Genomic DNA, 22,693 nt, shown 5'->3' on the forward strand with positions numbered 1-22,693 from the left:
AATCGCGATTAATCGCATTAATGGCACGATTAATCGCGAGCAATCGTGATTAATCGCAAATGCTTTTTCTATGCTAAAAATCCCTTGATTTCTTTGTCCCATTAATTTTTCTCATTTTAATGCTCTTATCAACATGGAGAAGTATAGTGCAACTAAACGATGAACATACAAACATACTGCCTTGAACATAGCAGTCAGGCGACTGCTTCTTTGTTTTGAACCGAAAAAGAAAAATGCTAAAAAAAAAAAAAAAAAAAATGCCTTAATCGTGCGATAAAAAAATTAACGCCATTAAAATTGGTTTGCGTTAACACCGTTAACGCGTTTAACTGACAGCACTCATGAGGACAAAATTAGGGAAATCAAAATTAAAATGAATATTAAGTACTGCATCACCAAGGAGGAGCTCCCGTTCACTACATTCGCTTCATTAATTGTACTACATAAGAAGAATGGTGTACAAGTAAATCCAACATATGACAATCATGTGCGTTGCGCTGAAATGATAGGACAGATAGCGGACGACATGAAAAGAGAACTCGGGGGGCCAAGGTAAGAGACACAAATTACCTGTCAATCATGATCGACGGGGACACGGACATATCCACCACAGAGTGTGAGATTGTGTACGTCAGCCTGCTTGAGGATGAGAAGCCGGTGAACAAGCTTGTTGGACAGCAAGCAATGCCTCACAGGTAGGTCTATTTAACATTATTGTCATTATTTGATGGATCCTGCTTCCCCATATCTTTTCTTTTAAGCCTTTTCTCCTTCTAATTCATTTTTAGATTGGAGCTTGCAATCCTCACCCTCCAGAAGAAGGAGCCCATGGTAGCAGAGGTATACGACCTCCTGCACCTAGTGTGGAAAACATACCACTTTAGCCCCAAGTCACGGAGGGAGCTGCAGGCCTTGGGAGAAGAGCTTGGGGTGAATGTGTGTAGCCCATCGAGTGTGAAAGGAACACGCTGGGTTCCACACGTTCAGCGAGCCCTGCATGTACTTCTCAGGCAATCTAACCTTGGGGATCTTGCAGAGGACAGTGGACAGTATGATGGCACCTTGCAGCACATGGACCACCTTGCTGTGGCAGCTTACAGTCCTGATGTGCAAGGCAGGGCCAGAAAGGTAACCCATCATATTTTCTTATTCGTGTTATAAATACTGTATACTTAGGAATTATCGTTATAACAATAATAATGATAATTCTGAATTTTCTGCTTGTTCTTTAGATCAAGAATAAGATGGAGTGCAGACTATTGTGCCTTCAGTCATTTTTTGGCAGACATGTTCTATGAGCAAGGAAGACCGAGTCGAATCCTTCAAAGCAATGACCTGATTCTCCCAAAGGCTACATCTGAGCTGAAAAGAACACTGCTCTGGAGAACATGAAGTTGAGGCCAAAGCATGGTGGCATGCTTCAGAAGTTCGTTATAAGCTAGTTATGACGGAATATAATTCTAACAAAAATACAATGCTAATCTAAAATAATTATTGGTTTGTTACTCAAGTGACTGATAGATGCCATCATTAATTTTAATTCCTTGATGTCAACTGTAAACTTGCTGATGCGACAGTAAACTTGAAGTTGGAAGTTAGTTTTCTTCAGTTTTGTTTTTTTTCACAGTTGTATTGTCAATAGGCAAACAATGAAAACTTTATTAATCGTTACATTTCATCTTCAGGGTTTGGAGTTGAAAGGAAAAGTGTTTGGTGCAAACCCTGCCACACTTAATGATGCTGCTTTAAAGGCCGTGCTGCAGGGCTTATTTTCCAACGAATTTGTGCAATTTGCTTGTTGGTAATAAAGATTTAAACTGTTATTTATTGTATTTAATGTTGTTGGGTATCGCAAAACGGAATGAAATACGAAAAAGTAGGTACTATTTTAGCGGTTTGCTATTGATTCTCATTTCCCCCAGAATGCATTGCATGACGTAACGTTGGGGAGACACGGACCAAAGCCGCATTGAGACCCTTGAGAGTAGAGACTAGTGAGAGGGTGTTCAGCAGATTATACAGATACAGAGATAAATACATAGATATTATATATAGTTAGTATATGCTACACGTGAACCTCCTAAGATGGCGCAATTTGATTGGTTGGCTATCTCGGGATATTGGGCAATATCCCATGACTGACATCTCAAACTCATATTGTGCTAGCACCAGTGCTACCACTTTTAAAAGTAAGCGTACAGCCCTGATATCTCTACATTATTTTAGATTTGAACATTTTCTTTTTGACCATTTTGTGTATTTGATAAGGCCAAATTTCATAGTTCTCAGTTACTAAGTGTTTTTTGGGGGGGAAATGCTGAATAAATACATCATGTTTTCAAACTCAAAAATAATCGTTTCAATAATCGTGATTTCAATATTGACCAAAATAATCTTGATTATGATTTTTTTACATAATCGATCAGCCCTATAAAATAGTATGGTGAATTATGTCTATAGAGTCCACCACAAGACTACACTTTGTTGCTCAAATGTAATATTACCCTCCTCCTTGAGCCTCCCGAAATGTCTTTACACTTTGTTGCTGAAATGTAATATTCCTCTGCTCCTTGAGCCTCCCGAAATGTCCTGCGATATTGATATTAGAGATAGACCAATATGGTTTTTTCAGGGCCGATACCGATACCGATTATTAGTAGTCAAGGGGGGCGAAAACCGATATTTGGAGCCGATATTAATTTACAGAAAAGGGGAAAATATTGGCGTCAAATTGGCGTCAAACCAAACACTTAACTTCATTTAAATGCCTTTAACCACTTAATCGTCAAATCCCGCCGGCGGACAAGTTTTAGTTACACCACCCCTTCCCCCCCCCCCCCAACATGCTGGGTAAATTTTCGGCATCATTCAGTTGAGTGATAGTCATGTCATACACCATTTGAAAGCTTAGAATCTCAGGAATGTCATCCAATGTCAACCAATCGGTGGAATAAATATGTTTAGCGAATATAGATAAAAAATACCCTAGTGTCTTAGGTCAAAATAGCCCCCCTCACCCTCCTCCTCCCTAGGTCCATTCTAACTTTATCGTCGTTGTGGATATCCTTAGCAATGAGTTGATACTTCATGTTGGGTCTTGAAATGTTCATAAGAGTCGACAGAAATCGAAATATTTTAGTCTAATTACATTGTGTATATGCACAAGCCATCTTATACAAAGCAGCCGAAAAATAGAAAACCGAAACGCTGCAATCTTCTTTTGTAGAAAACTGCGATTTAGGGTTTGAATTCCGCTATTGTCGTCTGATTCATGGAATCTACTGTGTTCGCCAGGGTCTCACGGTGACATAGAGACCTCACACATGTCTGTAAGACCAATACTTCCTTGTTTACAAGCCTTACAAGCCAATGAGGCGATCACTATCAAAACGGGGCATGTATACTTTGATTGACAGCTACACCAGCAGATAGCAAGGGTCGGGGCGGGCCTTAGAGATCCTAATAGCCAATGAAAATACCTTTCTGACGATATCCAGCATGTCAAACACAGTCTCACGTGTGGTTGAGAAAACAAATGCGCAAGGGGTGTGCGTAAACTAGCAGGCTCTTCCCCAGAGTGCGAGTGTGGCAAGTGGTTGATTTGCGCGCTCGTGTGTTTATTTGTGCATAATTATTTATAGTATTTTTACTATTTCAGTTTTGGTGTTTATACCATTGCACTTTTCACTTTTTAAGTAAAAAATAATAGCCAAAACACTTTGTTTGAGCTTTTTTTTGTCCGTCGTGGCTCTGTATGTAACCAGAGCGTGTAACCAATCAGATGCTGCTGTGGGTTGGACAATGCTGGAGACAGCGTAGTGACAGCAGACAGAGAGGCGCGGCTGCATCAGAGCCAAAATAACCCCGTTTTAAATTGATCTTATCGGCCGTCGGATAAAAAAAAAAAGGCTGAAGCCGATATGCGTCAAAATGCCGAATATCGGCACCGATAATCGGCCCGGCCGATAAACGGTCGATCCCTAATTGATATCCCCCCTCCCCCCTGCGGACAGTTTTAGTTGTTTTATCTTTCTTATATTTTGCGTGTATGCTATGTGTGACTGTAGGCTACTGCTTCCTGTCTTGACCAGGACACTGGAAGAGATGTTTAATCTCAATGATGATTATTATTTTCAACTAACAAATAGTAGTTGGCTTGCGATTTAAAATGTCAATGCACTTTTCAGCCCTGAAGAACAGTAAAAGCTTTTAAATAATTGATTTGCCTGCATCGTATACTACACTTCCCATTGAACAATTACCCCTTTTACCATAAATTGACTAATTTTATAATATAATCAAATGCTCACACTAGCTGATTTGAGACACACGGTTGAGTCCTGATATTCTCCTGATGGGCCGTATTTGTGAACAACATATCCTGACATTTGTACCCTGAAAATCTCCTGAATAATACTACCCCTGAGGTAGTATTTTCTCCGTAGGAAATGTAAATTACCTTATATGAGAATGAGGAGTAGAATTTCTCACACCACAGTGTGAGAAATTCAGTGGGCGTGTTGAAGACACTTCTGCATGTCATTGAGTGGCCTCCTAAATGATAAGTCTGTTGCCTTTTGTTTGCTGAATGGTTAAAAATATAGTAATTTGTGGTGAACAAATGTTATACGGTGTAACATTATAGGCAAAATGTTATTAAATTATGCACTCAGTAATTTGTTACATTGCCGACTGGGGATCCACATTATTGCTTTGGGTTTAATTACAACTAGAGGTTGAGCGCACGCAATGCTCATGCGAAAACTCTAGTCTATATAAATGATTCGGTTTTAAAAGTGTCATGTTGTGTCGTGCATTTTTTAAAGTCTACGATAAGACAGTTTGGTTTTTATTTTATTGTTCGCGATCTCATCCATTCGCGGGTGCTCTAATCAAGCGAATACTAGTATATCCTGTTTCGAAAATGGATAAAGCACAGAGCAGCAAGCCTGATCAGAAAATTGCGCCCCCAAATCATCCCCGCAGACAGCCACACGCTGCATTGGTTGAGAGAAACAGGCTGCAACAAATACCCGCTTCTCTCAACATTGACACGCAAATACCCATGTTTGCCAGGCACCAGTGTTCACGTTAGCCGGCTATAGCCGGACATTGGCCGATTGCACGCACGCATGGCCGGTATAATAAAATGTAAACGGCCCACACGTCCGAGAAAAAAAAGAAAGAAGTTCGCATTTATGTATGAATTAATCAGTAGCATATGAAAACCAGTAGCGATTCCTGGCCGAGCTCACCAGGGAGGCAAACACGAACGTGCATTCATGAACACGCGCAGTGCACACGCACATGCATACACATGTCACTCAGTGGCCACGCTATTGAACGCTGATTGGCTGTCATCACGCAAAATTCGCGTCAAAGTTGAAATATTTCAATTGAGCGATTTTGTCGCGGCACAAATCCTCGTGAGGCGCTCGCCTGTGCGCGGCGAAAGTGTGGCGCGACAAATCAAAACTTGTCGCCGGTTTTCTCTCGCGAAAAATTTGCCCGATACGCGTCTCTACGTTCACTTTGTATGGGATCTTGTCGCCCCTTCGCGTTTGGTGTGAACGCACAAATCCTTCCCGACTAGGCAAAGCTGGCCAAAATCGCCAGTACAATCCCCGTGTCCAGTGTTCCTGCGGAACGAAGCTTTTCTCTCCAAAACAGGATTCAAACATCTATCAGAAACCGCCTAGCTGAGGAAAAGGTGACGAGGTATGATGCGCATATCGAGCCTTGGGCCGGGGTTGAAAGACTTCAACTTTTCGCGAGCAGCGGAGCACTTCCATGCTATGAAGTTGCGCCAAAAGTAGCCTGCAAGAATTTCAATTATCGAATTAATAATTTTTTACCCGTTTACCATTTTTGCCGAGAATGGCTGTTATGTTTTTTTTCCTAGGCTTATTTAATAAATGGCATTTATTGAAGCAACTTAGTTTGTGTCGTTTAAATGTGGACTTATGGTGATCATTTAATTATTAGTGAATAACGTCCGGAAGATATTCCAAATGTCCGATATTCTGGAATAGTGTCGGACATTTGTCCGCCCAAGAAAAAGTCTAGAATGAACCCTGCCAGGCACGTCTGTGCGCTCTGAACGTGTGGTCTCCACCGCAGGTAACATCTTGAATAAAAAGAGAGCCGCACTTGATCAAGTTGATAGATTGATTTTTTGGCAAACAACATTAAGAAGTGAATTTCTTGCAGATAGGCTATAGACCTTACTCCTGCTGCTGCCTCCTGTTTAAATTGTCACGTCATTGTTTGTGCTGTGCAGATTACGTCTAATTTTGAGATATGCATCATGGCACTAGATATTGATTAAGTTGATAACCTGTTTCAAACAACGATTTTTCTTCCGATAGGATATGGCCCAAGTCCTGTTTATGTCTCCTCTTGTCACGCAATACATTTTTGGTTGAATCTCCATTAAGTCGTGTGGGGGGGGGGGCTCATAGATATTCTAACAAATTCAATACATTTCTTGATATTCGATATCCGTTTCGAACTTGACTTTTCTCAAAAGTGACAGCTCTAATGTGGGCGTCTTTAACATTTGTTAATATTGCATAGTGTTCTTATCTCCCAACAGATCTACAATAACCTGATTGTTATAGTGAATAAGGGCGTGTACTAGTGGTGCAACGGTTCACGGGTTTCCCCTGATCCGTACGGATCAACCCTCACGGTTCGGGACGCAAGTGATCCACGGATCGGCTGATAAAAAAAAAAGTTGTGCGTTGACGTGATCAACGCATGTTTAAAGGACAATTCCGGTATTAACAACATCATCAAGTATCGTAGTGAAATAACGTTTCTGTTGTGTTTTATTTGGCGTTTGGGAAATCCCATTGAAACGGAAACCGGAACAGGACATGTTTATGTTTGGTTGTAGTCTTTTCACTCGGTTCTCCGTATCAACAGTAGGGCAAGAACCGAGTGAAAAGTCTACAACCAACCTCCCTTGCAATGAGCAATGAGACTTCCAACCGAAATCAATGGAATTTACAAAATGCCAAATAAAACACGACAGAAACTATTTCGCTACCATACTTGATGAAAAAAAAGAAGATGAGGATGTCTGCATTGCCTTGGGAGAGTGTAGACTCTAAACTCTCCCCAGGCAATGCAGCAGGGGCGGATGGTGTATAGGGGCGATTATGGGCGGACGCACTACCAACTGGGAGAAAGAGGATTTTTTTTTTTTTTATTATAACACGGCAAAAGTAGTTTTCATTGTTCTAGACATATTATCTGTCATTGTCCAATCAGAATCGTCAGATTCAAGTCGCGTTTCAAATGGTCCCGCCTCTATGGGCAAATTCATCTATGTGGAAAATCGCCCAAGCCTTTTCCGTTGACTCTAATGTTAAAAGGTTTTTTTTCGGAAATTGAGCCCTCAATGCATTTTCAATGGGGATTTAGGACTCGCCCTAACGTGCTTGCGTCATACGTAACTGAGCAAAGAGCGCAAGGGGATATCTTCGATCAAGTCACTTGCTGATTTCAACATGGCTGCAAATGTGCGCAATTCCGTTTCGTCTCTCAAAGAAGTTCCTTTTAGTCGAGGATCCAATTCAGAAAAATTGGCATTAAAAAAATCCGGACCTCCTAGACAAAAATTATTGATTTAAACAAATTTCTACAAAGGGGGGAAAGTCCTACACCCGAGGATTTTCAACAAATTGGTACGAGAAAAAAAGATGGCTAGCAGGTTGTGAAGAAGCTAACGCAGTCCCTCACAACCCCACACCACCACCCTACCCCTTTCAAGTGTATATAGTTCTCTGCAAACCTATGGTGGCATCATGCCTTCAGTGTGTATATTGTATATAGTTCTCTGCAAACCTATGGTGGCATCATGCCTTCAGTGTGTACATTGTATATAGTTCTCTGCAAACCTATGGTGGCATCATGCCTTCAGTGTGTATATTGTATATAGTTCTCTGCAAACCTATGGTGGCATCATGCCTTCAGTGTGTCTTGAACAACCACACATAAAAGGTTGCACATATTATATTGATATTTTATCGTATTTGTCTAAATGCATACTTAACTGTAGATAGATTTATGAGTGAAGTTACCAACACAATAGATTGTCCGTAACACACTCACCCCTTTTAGAATCACATTCTCTCACTCTCACTCTCTTACAAACACACATACAGATATAGAGAGAGAGAATGTTAACTTGTGTATACCGGTAATACCCAATTATTATTGATGTATTTGCACTTTTAATCTTGCTGAATTCTACAAGGCAAATAAATTAAGTAAAAACTTAGTTCTCCGGCTCCATGTTCTATTTTGTCTTTATTATTTTGTCAGAATGCACCAGAATGCTTCGTTTTTATATGAAAAACAAAAAAATCTTCGGGGGGAGGAGGGCCCCCAGACCCCCCTACAGGGGTATGGTTTACAAACTTTCTGCCCCCCCTATAATTAAATTCACCAGCCGCCACTGCAATGCAGACATCCTGAATTGTAAATCCAGGGTTAGTGATTATTTACTATCCATGTTAAAAAGAAGAAGGAATAATGCTTCAGATTGCAATTTTTAAAATATTGACTATGCTTAAAGGAAGGATTATCACCTAATTTTTCACTTTATTTAGTTTTTACACATTAGAAGATTTTATTTAAAGTCACATTTGTCTTCATATCTTTGTTGTTGTTGTTGAACCGAAAATGATCCGACCCGTGACTCAAAAACCGTGACACGATCTGAACTAGGGCCCGACCGATATTGATTTTTGAGTGCCGATGCCGATTATTTTCAGAGAAAAATTACGATTACAATTTAATCAGCCGAAAAAAAAAAAAAAAAGAAAGCATATAAAACGTAGTTTTTGATACCTTAAATATACTTTAAACACTTTTGACGAATATGTGAATTGAATGCAGAACCTTTGAGTGTTTTAGAATACATTTACAGTCATAAATTAGTGTAATTTAAAATGTAAAATAAATAACTAACTCCCAATGTGCTGCGCTCATGAGCAGTGACTAACACGTGCGTGCTGAGCAGTATGGTCTCACCGTTAGAGTCTACAGTATAACAAATTAACATGGCCTGGGACCTAAAGAAAAACAGGCACAACATGCTCAAACAACGCGTCTTGTGTACATTGGTGAGGTGAGCGCGCAGCTGCCTGAGCGAGCGTGCTTTCATGTTGTACGGTAAAATTCAATCTCCTCTTTTTTACTCCAGCTAAAGTTGTTAGTTAGCTAGGCGAGTAGGAGCGCAATCTGGATACTAAGTGCAATAACATTTCTAAAAATAAAATAAAAAATAATAATAATAATCGGTTGTAATCGGCGTCTTTTTGGCAGATGTCGATTATTTTCAAAAAGGCTATAATCGGCCGATTAAATCGTCAGGCCGATGAATCGGTCGGGCCCTAATCTGAACCATGAGTTTTGTGATCCGTCGCACCCCTAGCGTGTACAAATCAAACTGTACAGCACTGGGAGGCAAAAGCATAACAAAACAAGGGAGGCAAGCACATGTTGACACGCACATGAAACACACAATAGAACATCCGTCACCACAGAGGCCTTCCTTTCCACTTGCGTATGCGAGAGCAAGGCAAGAACATGAACAAAAAGGAAATGCTTTGCTGTGCTTAGACACGTCTGCTCCTCAAACACTTTGACGTCAACACAAGTTCACGCCGAGACATGCTGTTAGTGCTGCTTCATACCTCATTCGGTAGTGGACCGTGAGGCTGGTCTCTTCCGTGATCTTGAACTCGTGGTTTGGGGGGTACCACAGGTCGTTTGTTTCATCATACAGGGAAAACAGGTTGTGGCACAGAGGAGAGATCGCTGTGAAGTGAGAGGAGAAATATGAACACCAAAAATAAAAAGGTACTTTCATCGCTACATTTGGTCAGATTTCAGCAACAAGCATTCTTGAATTTAGAATTATCAGAAAAATCTGCCTTTTAAAAAAAGAGTCCTGTTCTACAATACAAACAGTAAAGACATTAATTAATCAAAGCGATCCTAATATATTATTGGATATACTGTATATGGATTTGACCAAACACATGCCCAAATCCATTCATCAATCATTTTCTTTTTGGTTCCCCTTAAAAAAATTAAAAAAAAGTTTTTTGGGATAATACCTCAGTCTGCTCCAAATGTATTAACAAATGCCAAAAGCCCCTTGAAGCGCTGAAGTATCCAGCAATGGCTGAGCATAACACAGAAGTGACTAGTGTGCATACCTACTTTTCTTTCACTTTCATTCTGAAAATCATTCAAAATATGCCTGAGCTAGTTTGAAGTAAAGAGAAAGTCTAATATCAGGATGTTGCTTCTCTGACGTTTCCTGCCTGGTAGTTTGTGGTCTGTTAAAACAGAAGGCAGACAGACAGGAGGGAGGTAAACAAACAGACACAAGTGCTGAAATACATATTTACACTAGCTGGAAGCTAAACTGTAATACTGTCAAAGCTGGAAGATATTAGTAGTAGCTGTAGAAGTAGAAGTAGTTATGGACTGGTAGTAGCAGCTGAAGTAGAAGTACCGTAGTAGTAGTAGTAGTAGTAGTAGCTGAAGTAGAAGTACCGTAGTAGTAGTAGCTGAAATAGTAGTAGTAGCTGAAGTAATAGTGGTACTAGCTGCACAAACGATATTCCTTATGAAAGGCATGATATTGATTGATTGTTTGTAGAAAGATTTATAATAATCCGAGGTTTTTTATTTTTTTAAACCATCCGAAATTGTATGTACTCGCCTAATGCTCATTTTACCAGCTTAAAATAAAATAAAATATTGACCAAGTTACGAAGTCTGAACTGAGTAAAAAGTGTCAGAGAATGCTCCGCCCTCCTCCCATTGTAAAAAATATTATTTCAAAAGTAGAATATCTTAAAAAGTATAAAATATTTTTAAAATCTGAAAAGAATTCTGCGATTCCAAGCTGATTTGAACATTTTAAAATTGGATTGGAGTCTCTAGGTGTAACATTTATGAAGGAGATAGGTCCCAAAGTTTGTAGAGAATAATAAAGAAGAAAGAATACAACTTAAGAAGAACAATAGTTGAGCACTGCATGCAGCACTCACCTAAATATATAATAATATAATATATAGCTATCTATATAATATAATATCACGGCCAAAAGCTATGTGTGACTCCGGATGATATTATGAATCATAATGACTTTGTCTGACGTCTCTGGTACTTCGACAACAAGTAAAGACTCGTAGTGGGGGTTATCTCGGCCATGGTTGGAAAGGAATTGGGGGATAGGAACTTTGGCTTTGAATCTCTGAATACTCCCGGAGCCGAGCTGCCGGACTCTCGCCGGACTCCCGGAACAGCTCCGCTCCGGGAGTCCTGCGACGGAGTAGGGAGTCCACTGGACAGACACATGTCAAACTGACAAATTAGACATAAATTTGTACAGAGTCTCCCTGCTTCTGAAATGCAAACATCTCGCTCAGTCCGTTGGTCCGCTAAATCGTATTTATGCTCTGATGGGAGGGGGATGGGGAAGTGGGTGGTAATATTCAAATGTGTCTAACTCCTACGTCAGAGTAGGCGCCGAAACTGACTCGCTCATCTGGAAACTGTAGGCGGGATACTTCAGAAATGCATATCTTAAAAAAGAAAACATGACTTATTTCAAAGTTTGTATGCATGTGGCAACACCAGAGACCAAAAAAAAACAAAAGAAATCCCATAAAAAGAGTTGTTTTCATAATAAGTAACCTTTGATTGACCAGAGTGTGTGTTATCTTTGTTAATTTCCAACACCCGAGCAATGTACCTTATTCAGCAGCAGCCATATTGGATAATTGGGTGGTAAACCTTCAATAATCTCTGGGGAAACCATGAAAATTCAATTGAAATGCAATCAAAATGCCTCTGGGTTGGGAAATTGAATGCAGGACAAAAACAAACAAACACCCAACTAACCAATAACTTGAATGTGTTGTTTCTAAGTGCTTAAACTACTCAGGTGAATAAGCAAAAAAAATTCAACATTTATTTATGGGTTGCAGAGCCTTACGTTAAGCCGTAAGGAAACGCTCCCACTCTAATTACTGAGAGCTGCTACACTGAGCCTGTCTGACGACCAGCGGACACACAGCAAACTGACTTGAAGTCTTAGTACCGTTGTCATTGGAGCTTCAAGTGAGTTGGTTGGAAGATCACCAACACAAACATTTGTTGGTTAAATGACATAACATGTACTGTATGCACAATCCAATTGGGACTGTTCACAACAATTAAAAAACACTGAGCTGAGCGACACTCATTAGTTGTTTATTCTATATATGCTCTGAGGCCGAGAACAACTTTTTGGTTGACCTACCAATCCCTCCAGATCAACCAGAGTGACTATTTATACTAGGTCAGTCAGCGGTCACTAGGGCTTTGACTTTTGCCCAAAAATCATATTCGAAGTTCGTTTGTTTATTAATATGAATATTCGAATATATTCGAATATTTATTAATAATATTTTGACCAGTAAGACCTGGGCTGAATCCGAATACTTAGTACATACTATTTCTGTTCAGTGTCTACCACTTGACCGTACTACACTTGACAGTGTAGTACGGTCTACAGCTATGCGTAGAACGCCTCTGAAACTCCACCGGATGTTTGGAGATGACGTATCTCCCCTCAGATGCCGGCAAAATTACCTTGATAAGTTACCTGTTATCCGTCTTGTCATCGTTGCTATTAAATTAAAAATGTCTCTTTTTACTTAATTACTTACTTTACTTTTTTAATGTCTCCTTTTTTCGCCGCTTTCTACGACGTCTTTCTGAGCCGCTGTTGGTAATGTCGGGTCAGCCATCTCTTCTTCGTTCGTTACCAGACTCCGGTTGCATTGTGGGATAGCGTAGTGACCTACCGTTGTATACTGTGGCGGTAGTACGCATTCTTTAACGTTTTCCGTACTACACAATGCGTACTGAGCATTCAGACGCGCTATATTTGTGGCGTACTACAAAATGCATACTATAAGTATGAGTATTCGGATTCAGCCCTGGATTGGGTTTTGCAAGGTTTGTTTACCGGCGTTGCTATGGTTACCGGTCTTGCGTGTTCCAACGGTTTATTAGGTTTCTAATAAATCGCTGTCTAATCAATACTTTAGTCACTGCCTCTTCCGTGGTCATTACAATATTATGAATAGACTGCGTCAGGTTCTCCGACGTCTCTCCCTCTTGGCCTGCCCATAACAGGTTCGAATATTAAGGGATGCCTAATATTCGTTCGAATTTTGATTTATTTTTTGATATTCGAATTATATTCGAATTACGAAGTTCGGAGTCAAAGCCCTAGCGGTCACTGCACTACAGTTTGCTGATTGATACCCACTTCATTGGATTCCCAATGGAATCAAGCCCTGCAGTCAATGTACCACTCTTTCCTTTGGCTATTGTCCTCCCAAACAGCTAACTTCTAAACTTTTTGCAGATTTTCGTTTATTAGGAGTCTTTAAGCTGTCCTACTTTAAGGGTTAAGGTTACCAATTTGAAACTAAGTGACTTTTCACTTTGTGTTAAACAATCCACATCAGGAATAAACCTTCCTCACCTCTTCCTGTACTCTGTGTGGTTAGGGAAATCACATCAATAGCTATCATTGACAACACTTCCAAATTCAAAAATGTATAATTAAATCATACGCTCGTGCTTCGTTGAATCCAAAGCAAGCAGTTAACTCACAGCATCTCTTGGCTGACTCCACGCAAATGTCTTCGGTGGTGTGGCAGTCTCTGAAGTACTCCAGCTGGTTGGTGTCCGCCAGGTAGAAGTGCACCTCCAAGCCCTTCGGAGAGGAAGAGGCGGGCGAGGAAAGGATCGGGGTCCTCTTGCCAGACCTCTTCATCTTCCCACACAGTTGCCGGCTCAGCTGCTCCATCATGCCGAGAGTTGGCATCCAGATGCTTGGGTCATTGCGGAGAAACAGAAGGTTGCATTTTAAAACAAAAGATAACTTTTCCTGGGACATCACAGCTTGAAATACATGACGACGAACGATAAATTGACATTTTTATGTCCATTACATTTCAGACCAATTTTATTGTTTGAAATTTAGTTATGAAAACTGCCATGGCTTGAAGGTCATAGCTTGCAAATAAGACAGCGATTTTGAAAGAAGATCCATCTCTATAGCATTTTGTCTGTTCTGAACTACTGTGGAAATTTGGCGGAAAAACATTGTGGGCTCTGTGGAAGAGGACCCGCTCCCTATGTAGATATAGAGCTCCTTCTAAGGTAATGAATCACAAAAAAAAATCAAAATATTTTCATGGCATTATTCTAATTGAAACCCTTATTCATTCAATATTCTATTTCTGACAAGTCCGTTCCAGTAGATGCCACTCAATTTAACACACTGAACCTTTAAGCATTTTAGGACCTGCCCAAAAGGTTTGATTAATCAACATCATCAGGCTATAAAAGGATCGGGGTATGCTTGCTTACGAGTGTTGGTTTACGTTCGGCTTGCACAATAGTTGGCTCAGCTGAAAAGCGATGCAACAGAAGCAAAGTTCACTTCCTTTCCCTCAATACTGCACCGAAACTGAGCATGCCGAAACTGCTGTGCTGTCTGGGCAATTTTCTTGCTTCTTGTAGTTTCTGAATTGATGTCTGACGCAAGGTTTGTTGTCAATCTTAATTCATTGCTTATAATAGCATGCAGGGTGAAGAAGCAAGAACTTGAATGTGATGTTGATAACGAGACACTGTTTCAATATGTTCGATGGAATCAACACAGAGCATTGACTCATAGAGAGTAAATTGTTAGACTCCTGTCATTTGGGGCGTTTACAAAGTATCAGAGTTCATTACCTCTCAGTTTCCGGTCTAGAGCCATGGCTTAGAAGGGGCTAAATCTGAGAGGAATTGGGAACAGGGAGACAGGAGGAAGGAGCCAAGTGGATACACAGCAATTCATCATTGTGTTTTAGAAAGAAAGGATAAACGGCCTAAACACAGGTGGCTCACACTTGTGTTGTAAATTGTATATCATTAATGATTAGTTATTCATGGTTCAATTTAGGGACGTTAATGATCATAAAAAATAAAGATCATTTATTTATTCATATATAAGTGCTGTCAAGCGATTAAAATATTTAATCGCGATTAATCACATCAAAGCCATAGTTAACTCTCAATTAATCTCAAATTATTTTCTATTCTAAATATCCCTTGATTTTGTGCTGCTAGCCTTTTAGTGAGATCAGAGAGTGTTGAGAAGGACATTAATAAAATATGTTTGGTTAAGATGGATATAAGAAGGGAGACCCGCAGTGGATTCAACCCGGTCCACTTGACATCGGGTAGGTGCATGACAGTGGTAGGCCTACCGTAAAACTTCAATAGCCCAGGCTTTTATTTGTTTCAATCACTAAACTTTCGAACAAAACTCTTGCTCAGCAAAGATGGGAAATACTAACTTTTATTATTTAAACCAGTATGAATATTCCTACCGTGCGTAGGCCTATAAAAATGACCAGACTATCGAATAACGCCCACACACAGACACACGCAGACACGCAGACATGGTGGCGGAGTGGCATCGGGAGAATTCCCGGTGGGCCGTTAACATTTTGGGGCTGTCGGGCGATTACTGTGGGATAACAATATTGCGTTTATAAAAGTTCCTTGCAGCGCCGTCCGGCAGCCTGAGCTGTGCGCTCGCAACCTCTCACTCACTCAACACAGCCGCAACACTAACAAACTGTCAACGTCGCAACCAAGTTGATTTTGTCTAGAGGGGAGTAACTGAGCGGCCCCTCCCGAAGTGGTACAGCCCAGGTGGGCCTTGAACTGCGATTGGTCAGAAAGACGTAACAGCTAATGACAACATTGAACTGTGACACACAAACACGCACACACACACACTTTTAAGGAGTTTTTCACCCGCTCCGTATCCTTGCTTGCCCCAACAAGTTTGTGGGGCGTGCTTGTTGTTTTCTTTCCGGTGATGCTAGATCCGGTATGGTGTTGTAGTTTTTCTAACGCGACTAGTTGTTGCTTGACAGCAGGTGAAAAAATGACAACGTTTGCCAAGCCAAGAGCGTTAAAACTGGTTTGCGTTAACGCCGTTAATAACGCGTTAACTGACAGCACTAATATAAATTAGGGATGCACGATATATCGGCAGTGATATCGTTATCGGCCGATGTTAGTCATTTTTTAACATATCGGCATCGGTCCGATAAGTAAAACTGGTCCGATATTAACAGCCGATATTTATTTCCTAGTCTAGTTGCCTTTGTTTGTGTTTTTTACCCATGCGCAGCTTGTTTGGTTAGGTGACATTGTCAGTGACGCAGCCAGAGACGCACGGAGAGGCAGTACAGGAGTGTTTGTCACCTTAACTGAAAAGAATCAATGTCGGCGGTTCGATGTTTTTTACGGTCTCAAATGAAGGTACTCGAATTGCAATATGCAGTACTTGCAAAACCGAAGTAATGTGCGGAGGATGCCGTGTCAAATCATTATATACATTATCGTAGCGAAATACAGTTTCTGTTGCGTTTTATTTGGCGTTCCGTAATCCCGGAAATCCACGGAAACGGATATGTTTATATTTGGTTGTAGTCTTTTCGCTCGGTTCTCCGGATCAACAGTAGGGCTAGAACCGAGTGAAAAGACTACAACCAACCTCCCTTGATATATTTGATTTAGCCTATTTCACAGATTTGAGTTGAAATTGACTCAAACTTGACACACTTTTTTTTTAAGCCATGAATTGATGAACTTGCATTGAAGAAAATATGTCAGTTTTCTGTGGGCTGTAAATAGGCCAATCCATGAGGCTAAATAGCATGCCAATATTGATGACTAATTGTGTCAAGTGTCTAAGGATGAATGCTAACATGATTTGTTTCCAACTTTTGCCTTAAGTTACAATTTAGCTAACTAGCTAGCTGCCGACCCTTTTCAATTCCAATGGTGGCTGTCATTTCATTACCAATGTTAGTGTCATAAATAGTTAACACTTGTGCTGAGTCATGATTCCTAAAAAAGAAATACCGTATTTTCCGCACTATAAAGGCGCACCGGAGTATAAGCCGCAGCAGCTAAATTGAATGATGTGTACATATATAAGCCGCACTGGACTATAAACCGCTGGTGTTTTAATGTTTAATTACCATTAGGGCTGGCCCGAATGCCATTTTTCAGGCTTCGAATACTCGTTGGTTTTTCCGAGCGAATATTCGTTCCAGAAAAAAACACCATCAAAAACCACATTAATAATCCCTATATACTCCCTGGAACCGATTTTGACAGTATCTGCATATTTCGTTGAAGATTTAATAGCTTTTGAACGTTAATTAGTAGACCTAAGTAGGTTGAAGTTAGTTTTTCCCCATGAAAGCGAACAGCTGTTGTTCCGTTCCAAATCAGCTGTCCTCTGCCACCTCAGCCCTTACGGTAGCTTTTCAATTCATCCTGGAACAAGCATCTTTTCAGGGAATTTGTACAATAAATCCATAAAAAATACTGAATATTGATTGCCCTATGTGTCCATTTTATATCCATTATATTGACCGGGTATTCCCAAGACGCTCACGCTCTGCAACAAGCCAGTCACAGTTGATTGGCGCGGCACTGTACAGCGAACGTAAACAAACAACTAAGGTTAGCATTTCGCTAAGTAGTACTTTTCCTCCCGAGATCCCGCTAATGTTGGGTTATAAAGTAAAGGGAAACAAGATATCGATTCTTCCTCCAACTCTCTCGCTTCTCTGCTTGGTGTCGCTGAAACTTAGTTTGCCTCCCTCGCTCTGGTAACGTCACGTACGTGAAAAAAAACAACGAAGCTCCGAATACAGATTTAAGCTTCGAATACTAATTTTCCGAGTGGCCGTTACCTGTAAAAAACCATGGATTAGCCGCACCGTTATATAAACCGCAGAATCGAAAAATGGGAAAATAGTCCAAAAATTATGTTTCAATTTGCAGAAAGTTTTGAAAAATCCAGGATGCCTGAGAGCCTTACTGCATTATATTCAATATTAGTTGTTTCTTTAGGAACCTGAATGTTGTTTTTTCAGAAAAAATAATATTTCCACTACAAAATGATGCAGAAAAGGCACAGATAGATGAATAAAAATCCACCAGAATGCAGGAAATTAAGTGTTTGACGCTCAAAATTTTCTGGGGGAGCACCCCCATACCCCCCACCTATAATTTGTCCCCCAAAATGTTGAAATGAAACCTAGCCTATATGACCCTGTACGCAGGTTGTATACAATATATTCATAGATATGTTGTTTTTACTATTTGGATTAAAAAGAAGGCATGTCAGTAAACTCCATGCCGGCCCTTAGTGTGATTATCATTTCATCATAGAGTGGCCCTTTGTGAAAATGAGTTTGACACCCCTGATATAGGTAATGTAAGGTCTGTCTTACTTGTATTCCAGTGTTTCCCCCACGTTCACACAGCAGCGGCGCGTCGCCGCTGCTGAATTTTCTCCGCCGCTGCAATAAAAATCCTTCTCCTAATTTTTTTTTTTACGTAGCTCCTTTTAGAAAATGTACAGCGCGTAACGTCAATTGCGCAGCACGCGGCACATCGTCACGTAACCAACATTAAAGAAGAAAAATACACAGCGAGTGTGGCAGTTGTTGGCAGTAGGCTACCCTACACGGTTGCAAAGTTGCATTGATTCTAGCAGTAGCGAGTGAAGCGGAAGATCGAAGAAAGAAGGAAAGAGAGAGACAGACAGACAGAGAGAGAGAGAGAAAGTAAGTTGCTAAAATGTGTCGCTACATGACCACCAGTGTTAAAAACCCTCTAAGCCCAATCATTTTATTGTATCAATAAACCGCAACCTCCGTGCCGTTTTTCCTCTAGTATTGTGTGTGTGTGTGTGTGTGTAGGCCTATGTGTGTGTGTGCGTGTTGTCGCTCTTTTTGGGATCACTCATAGCCTTTACAGGAGCTTATATCCTGTCAGGAATTTATAGCCTAGGTATTTTCGGGAACTTTGAAAAATGAATCCATACTGTTAGATCCGATGTTGTTCTTTATTGCCATATAAAATCCGTTTTCATCGCGTATTTTAGTTAGGGATTTATGCTAATCGCCTGTAAGCATGTGGTCATTAGCATAAATGCAGGGAAAAAAACCTAAGGACTTCTTAAAAGATCATGAAGTTTCTATTATGTAAAACTTATATTTATTTTATAATTTTCTCATCACTTTTTGACTCCCAAGACTAAGAAGAAGTGTTTTAAGCAATAACAAGCTTATCAACGCTCTCTTGTCCTCTTCCCCTGACTCTCACTGTCTCACAAAGGAGCTGAGCTCACCTGAGGTCTATTTGTAGTGCTAAGGCTCACACTGATTGGTATTCAATTAGCTTTATTTTTTATTTTTCATGTGTGCAAGTCTGTGTTCTTTTCAAATTTTAGTTAGGTTTATAATTTAAAAAGATGTGTTTTGCCCATTGTTGCAGGAGATTTCATTTTTGAACAAAGTGTCTTATGTAAAAAACAGTTATGCTTTGGGCATAGCAACCATGTTTAGTGTTTAAGCATTAGGCAAAAATCTGTAAATAAATTGTGTAAATTATATTTGCGTTGTGGCATTTTTTGTTTAAATATTACTATACAAAAATATAAAAATCTGTAAATGAAGACACAAAAGGCGAAGTTACAACACCAATAATCCCATCTACAGTAATACACAGGACTGTTTGAATAGGATTTAAGTGCATATTCTCCTCTCAAAGTGCACCAGATTCATGCATTCCAATGTAAAGGGTACAAAAAAAAATTTGGCCGGGGTGGCATGCCCCCGGACCCCCCTAGGGGGATCGGGGACCACACCACCGCTGCTGAAAAAAATCCTGCGGGAAACACTGTATTCATTATACTCTGAAATAACTTGAATGGAACTTTAAAAGTCTGGGGATAAGCAGCAGTCAGGTAGCTATTCAAAGTAGGGATGGGCATTCGATTAGGTTGTCTTAGTCGATCGTCGGGGGAATTAACGATCAATTAGTCGATTAATCGTTAATATTTTACATTAAAATTTAAAAAATATATATTCAAAATGAAATGAAAATACAAATGCAGCGTGTTTTCCTCATTGGGATCTTTATTATTAGATGAACAACTCAGTTAAACCAGATCCGTTCAATAGTTATGCGCTACTCTGCTCTAAGCAATGGAGCATGCAGCTCGAAGCCGGTGCTCATAAACATAACGAAAAATAAACACAACCCTAGTTTCTTCCCCAAATAATAATAATAATATCAAAAAAACAATCAAGTTATAACTTAACCAACCAGTCTACAGATTTTTGTTCAGAAAGATGACCATGTTGACATGCTCTGGGGTCAGACGCGACCGCAGCCTGGTGACCGTCAGTCCAGCCGCCGAAAACACCCGCTCTGAGGGGACCGACGTTGCTGTGATGTAGAGCTGGGCGATAAACCGATTTTATCGATTAACTTGAGTGTGTAGCTCACGTCGACTTGTTTAAATGAAAATCGGTTTTCTCTTCAACATCCGCCAACGCTTCCCTCTCAGCTCCCGTAGTTCGGAATGGGCTCAGACCTCCCCCCGCACAGAGCACGCATTTACCAAAGTGATGCACAAACATGGCAGCGAGTGTGACAACAATTTATTCATACATGTATAATCTAATTTGAGGTAAACATAATTCATTTGAAATATATCTGTGTGGTTTAATAATTCGTCGATCTGTTGGTAATTCGTCGATCTGTTGGTAATGCCTCTGGGCTCCAGTAGGGGGATCGCGCTCCTCTTCCTCATTCAATACAGACGAGTGAAGGAAAGAGCTGCGTGTGTGTTTTTCTCATTCTTCTCCTGTTACTATTCCTTTTTTTAAATGTAATGACCATTTGCAAAACACTGTATATTTATGAACACATGTTTGAATGAAAAGTTTGAATGTTATGTTGGCACTTTATCAGAACTACCTCTTATCCTTAGTAATATTTTATGTTTACAGAAATATTTTATTTTATATTTTATATATTTTACATTTTATGTTATGTTACACTAATTACAATGGCAGGGCCTGCCATAATGCCTTATTATGTAAATCGATCTAAATCGGAAATTTAGTGAAAAGAATTGGGCAAGGCGGGGGAACAACTTTCCACAATCCAGGGGCTCAGAAAGTTCTTAATTTCTGCTTCGATGCTAACCTCGCCTTGAGTGGTAGGCCTATAGTGCTCCCCAAGAAGTCATTTTTTAAATCATAATGGTCCCACACCAGACTTCGCCGTGGCCTCGTCCGCTTCATGATTACATCGCCGTGTTCCAATATCCATGCTATCCGTACTTACTAGTCTAAGTTTGAGTACGTAGGGCGTTCCGATTCAGATCGGGGGAAAATAAGTGTAGCCTACTGAAAACAGTCAAATCGCGAAGTGTGTGGCGATTAGGGCTGGCCCGAATTATTCGAATATTCGAATACTCGTTCGGAAAATTAGTATTCGAAGCGTAAATCAGTATTCGGAGCTTCGTTGTTTCACGTACGTGACGTTACCAGAGCGAGGGAGGCAAACTATAAGCGACACCAAGCAGAGAAGCGAGAGAGGTGGAGGAAGAATAGGTATCTTGTTTCCCTTTACTTTATAACAACATTAGCGGGATCTCGGGAGAATAAAGAAATGCTTAGTTAAATGCTAACCTTAGCTTAGTTGTTTGTTTACGTTCGCTGTACAGCGCCGCGCCAATCAACTGTGACTGGCTTGCTGCAGAGCGTGAGCGTCTTGGGAATACCCGGTCAATATAATGGATATAATATGGACTAGGGATGTCCCGATCCGATATTTGGATCGGATCGGCCGCCGATATTAGCAAATAAATGCATATCAATATCGGATCGGCCTGCACGGGAAAATCCCGATCCGGACTCCCGATCCAGTTTGTTTTCAAAACTCCGGTCCGTGTTTTCGAGCGCACCAATGTAGGTAATGCATTCCAGTTTTTTTCAGCTTTTCCCCCCAAATCCGGTCCGCGTTGTTCAGCACACCTAGCGCACACCTAGTGACCTGTCCAGCATCCCACTTGTCTGTGCATGTCCCACTAAGGATTTAAAGTTATCGATAAAAATGCCAATTCAGTGTGTGTGTGGTAATTTGACTATTTTCTACTCAGGTTTTGTGTGTGTTGCTTTTATATATAATGTTATATTGTTTACAATATTGTTTACACTCTTGTTGTTCAAGAACAGAGCACTGATGCCAATTCAGTGTGTGTGTGGTAATTTGAATATTTATTATTTTGTCTATTTTGTGTTTATTTAACCCTGAATAAACAGGTCAGCTTCTCATTACCAACTATTGTGGATTATTCAAACTAACCTAATTAAGTTGGCTAGTTGTTCTGAAGAGTAAAACCCTTTTCAACATGAGTAGTACAACAAAATAAGTAAATATCTTTAATCTTTAATACATGCTTGGATCGGCCGGTAACGGTATCGGCCGATGCTAAAAGCTACAATATCGTATCGGATCGGAAGTGCAAAAAGCTGGATCGGGACATCCCTGATATGGACACATAAGACAATCAATATTCGGTATTTGTTATGGATTTATTGTACAAATTCCCTGAAAAGATGCACGTTCCAGAATGAATTGAAAAGCTCCCGCAAGGGCTGGGATGGCAGAGGACAGCTGATTCGGTGCGGAACAACAGCTGTTCGCTTCCACG

The 22,693-nt window shown here is 40.3% G+C and overlaps 1 protein-coding gene and 1 long non-coding RNA gene across 2 annotated transcripts in view; both read right to left on the bottom strand.

The window, feature by feature from the left end:
* jak1 (Janus kinase 1) overlaps window positions 1-22,693 on the bottom strand; it is a 118,816-nt gene that overhangs the window by 88,485 nt on the left and 7,638 nt on the right. Inside the window, exons 2-3 of the mRNA XM_060066509.1 lie at window positions 13,702-13,922; window positions 9,708-9,831 (exon numbers count right to left, since the gene is read on the bottom strand). Coding sequence (XP_059922492.1) covers window positions 9,708-9,831; window positions 13,702-13,915 — 338 coding nt within the window. The 5' untranslated portion in view covers window positions 13,916-13,922. The remainder of the gene's footprint in view (window positions 1-9,707; window positions 9,832-13,701; window positions 13,923-22,693) is intronic.
* On the bottom strand, window positions 18,225-22,523 carry LOC132469233 (uncharacterized). The gene is made up of 2 exons (XR_009528381.1): window positions 19,863-22,523; window positions 18,225-18,409 (listed from the first exon to the last, which is right to left on the bottom strand). It is a non-coding gene; the product is annotated as an uncharacterized LOC132469233 (long non-coding RNA).

The sequence above is a fragment of the Gadus macrocephalus genome, chromosome 12, assembly GCF_031168955.1.
Source record: "Gadus macrocephalus chromosome 12, ASM3116895v1".
NCBI classification, from domain to species: Eukaryota; Metazoa; Chordata; class Actinopteri; order Gadiformes; family Gadidae; genus Gadus; species Gadus macrocephalus.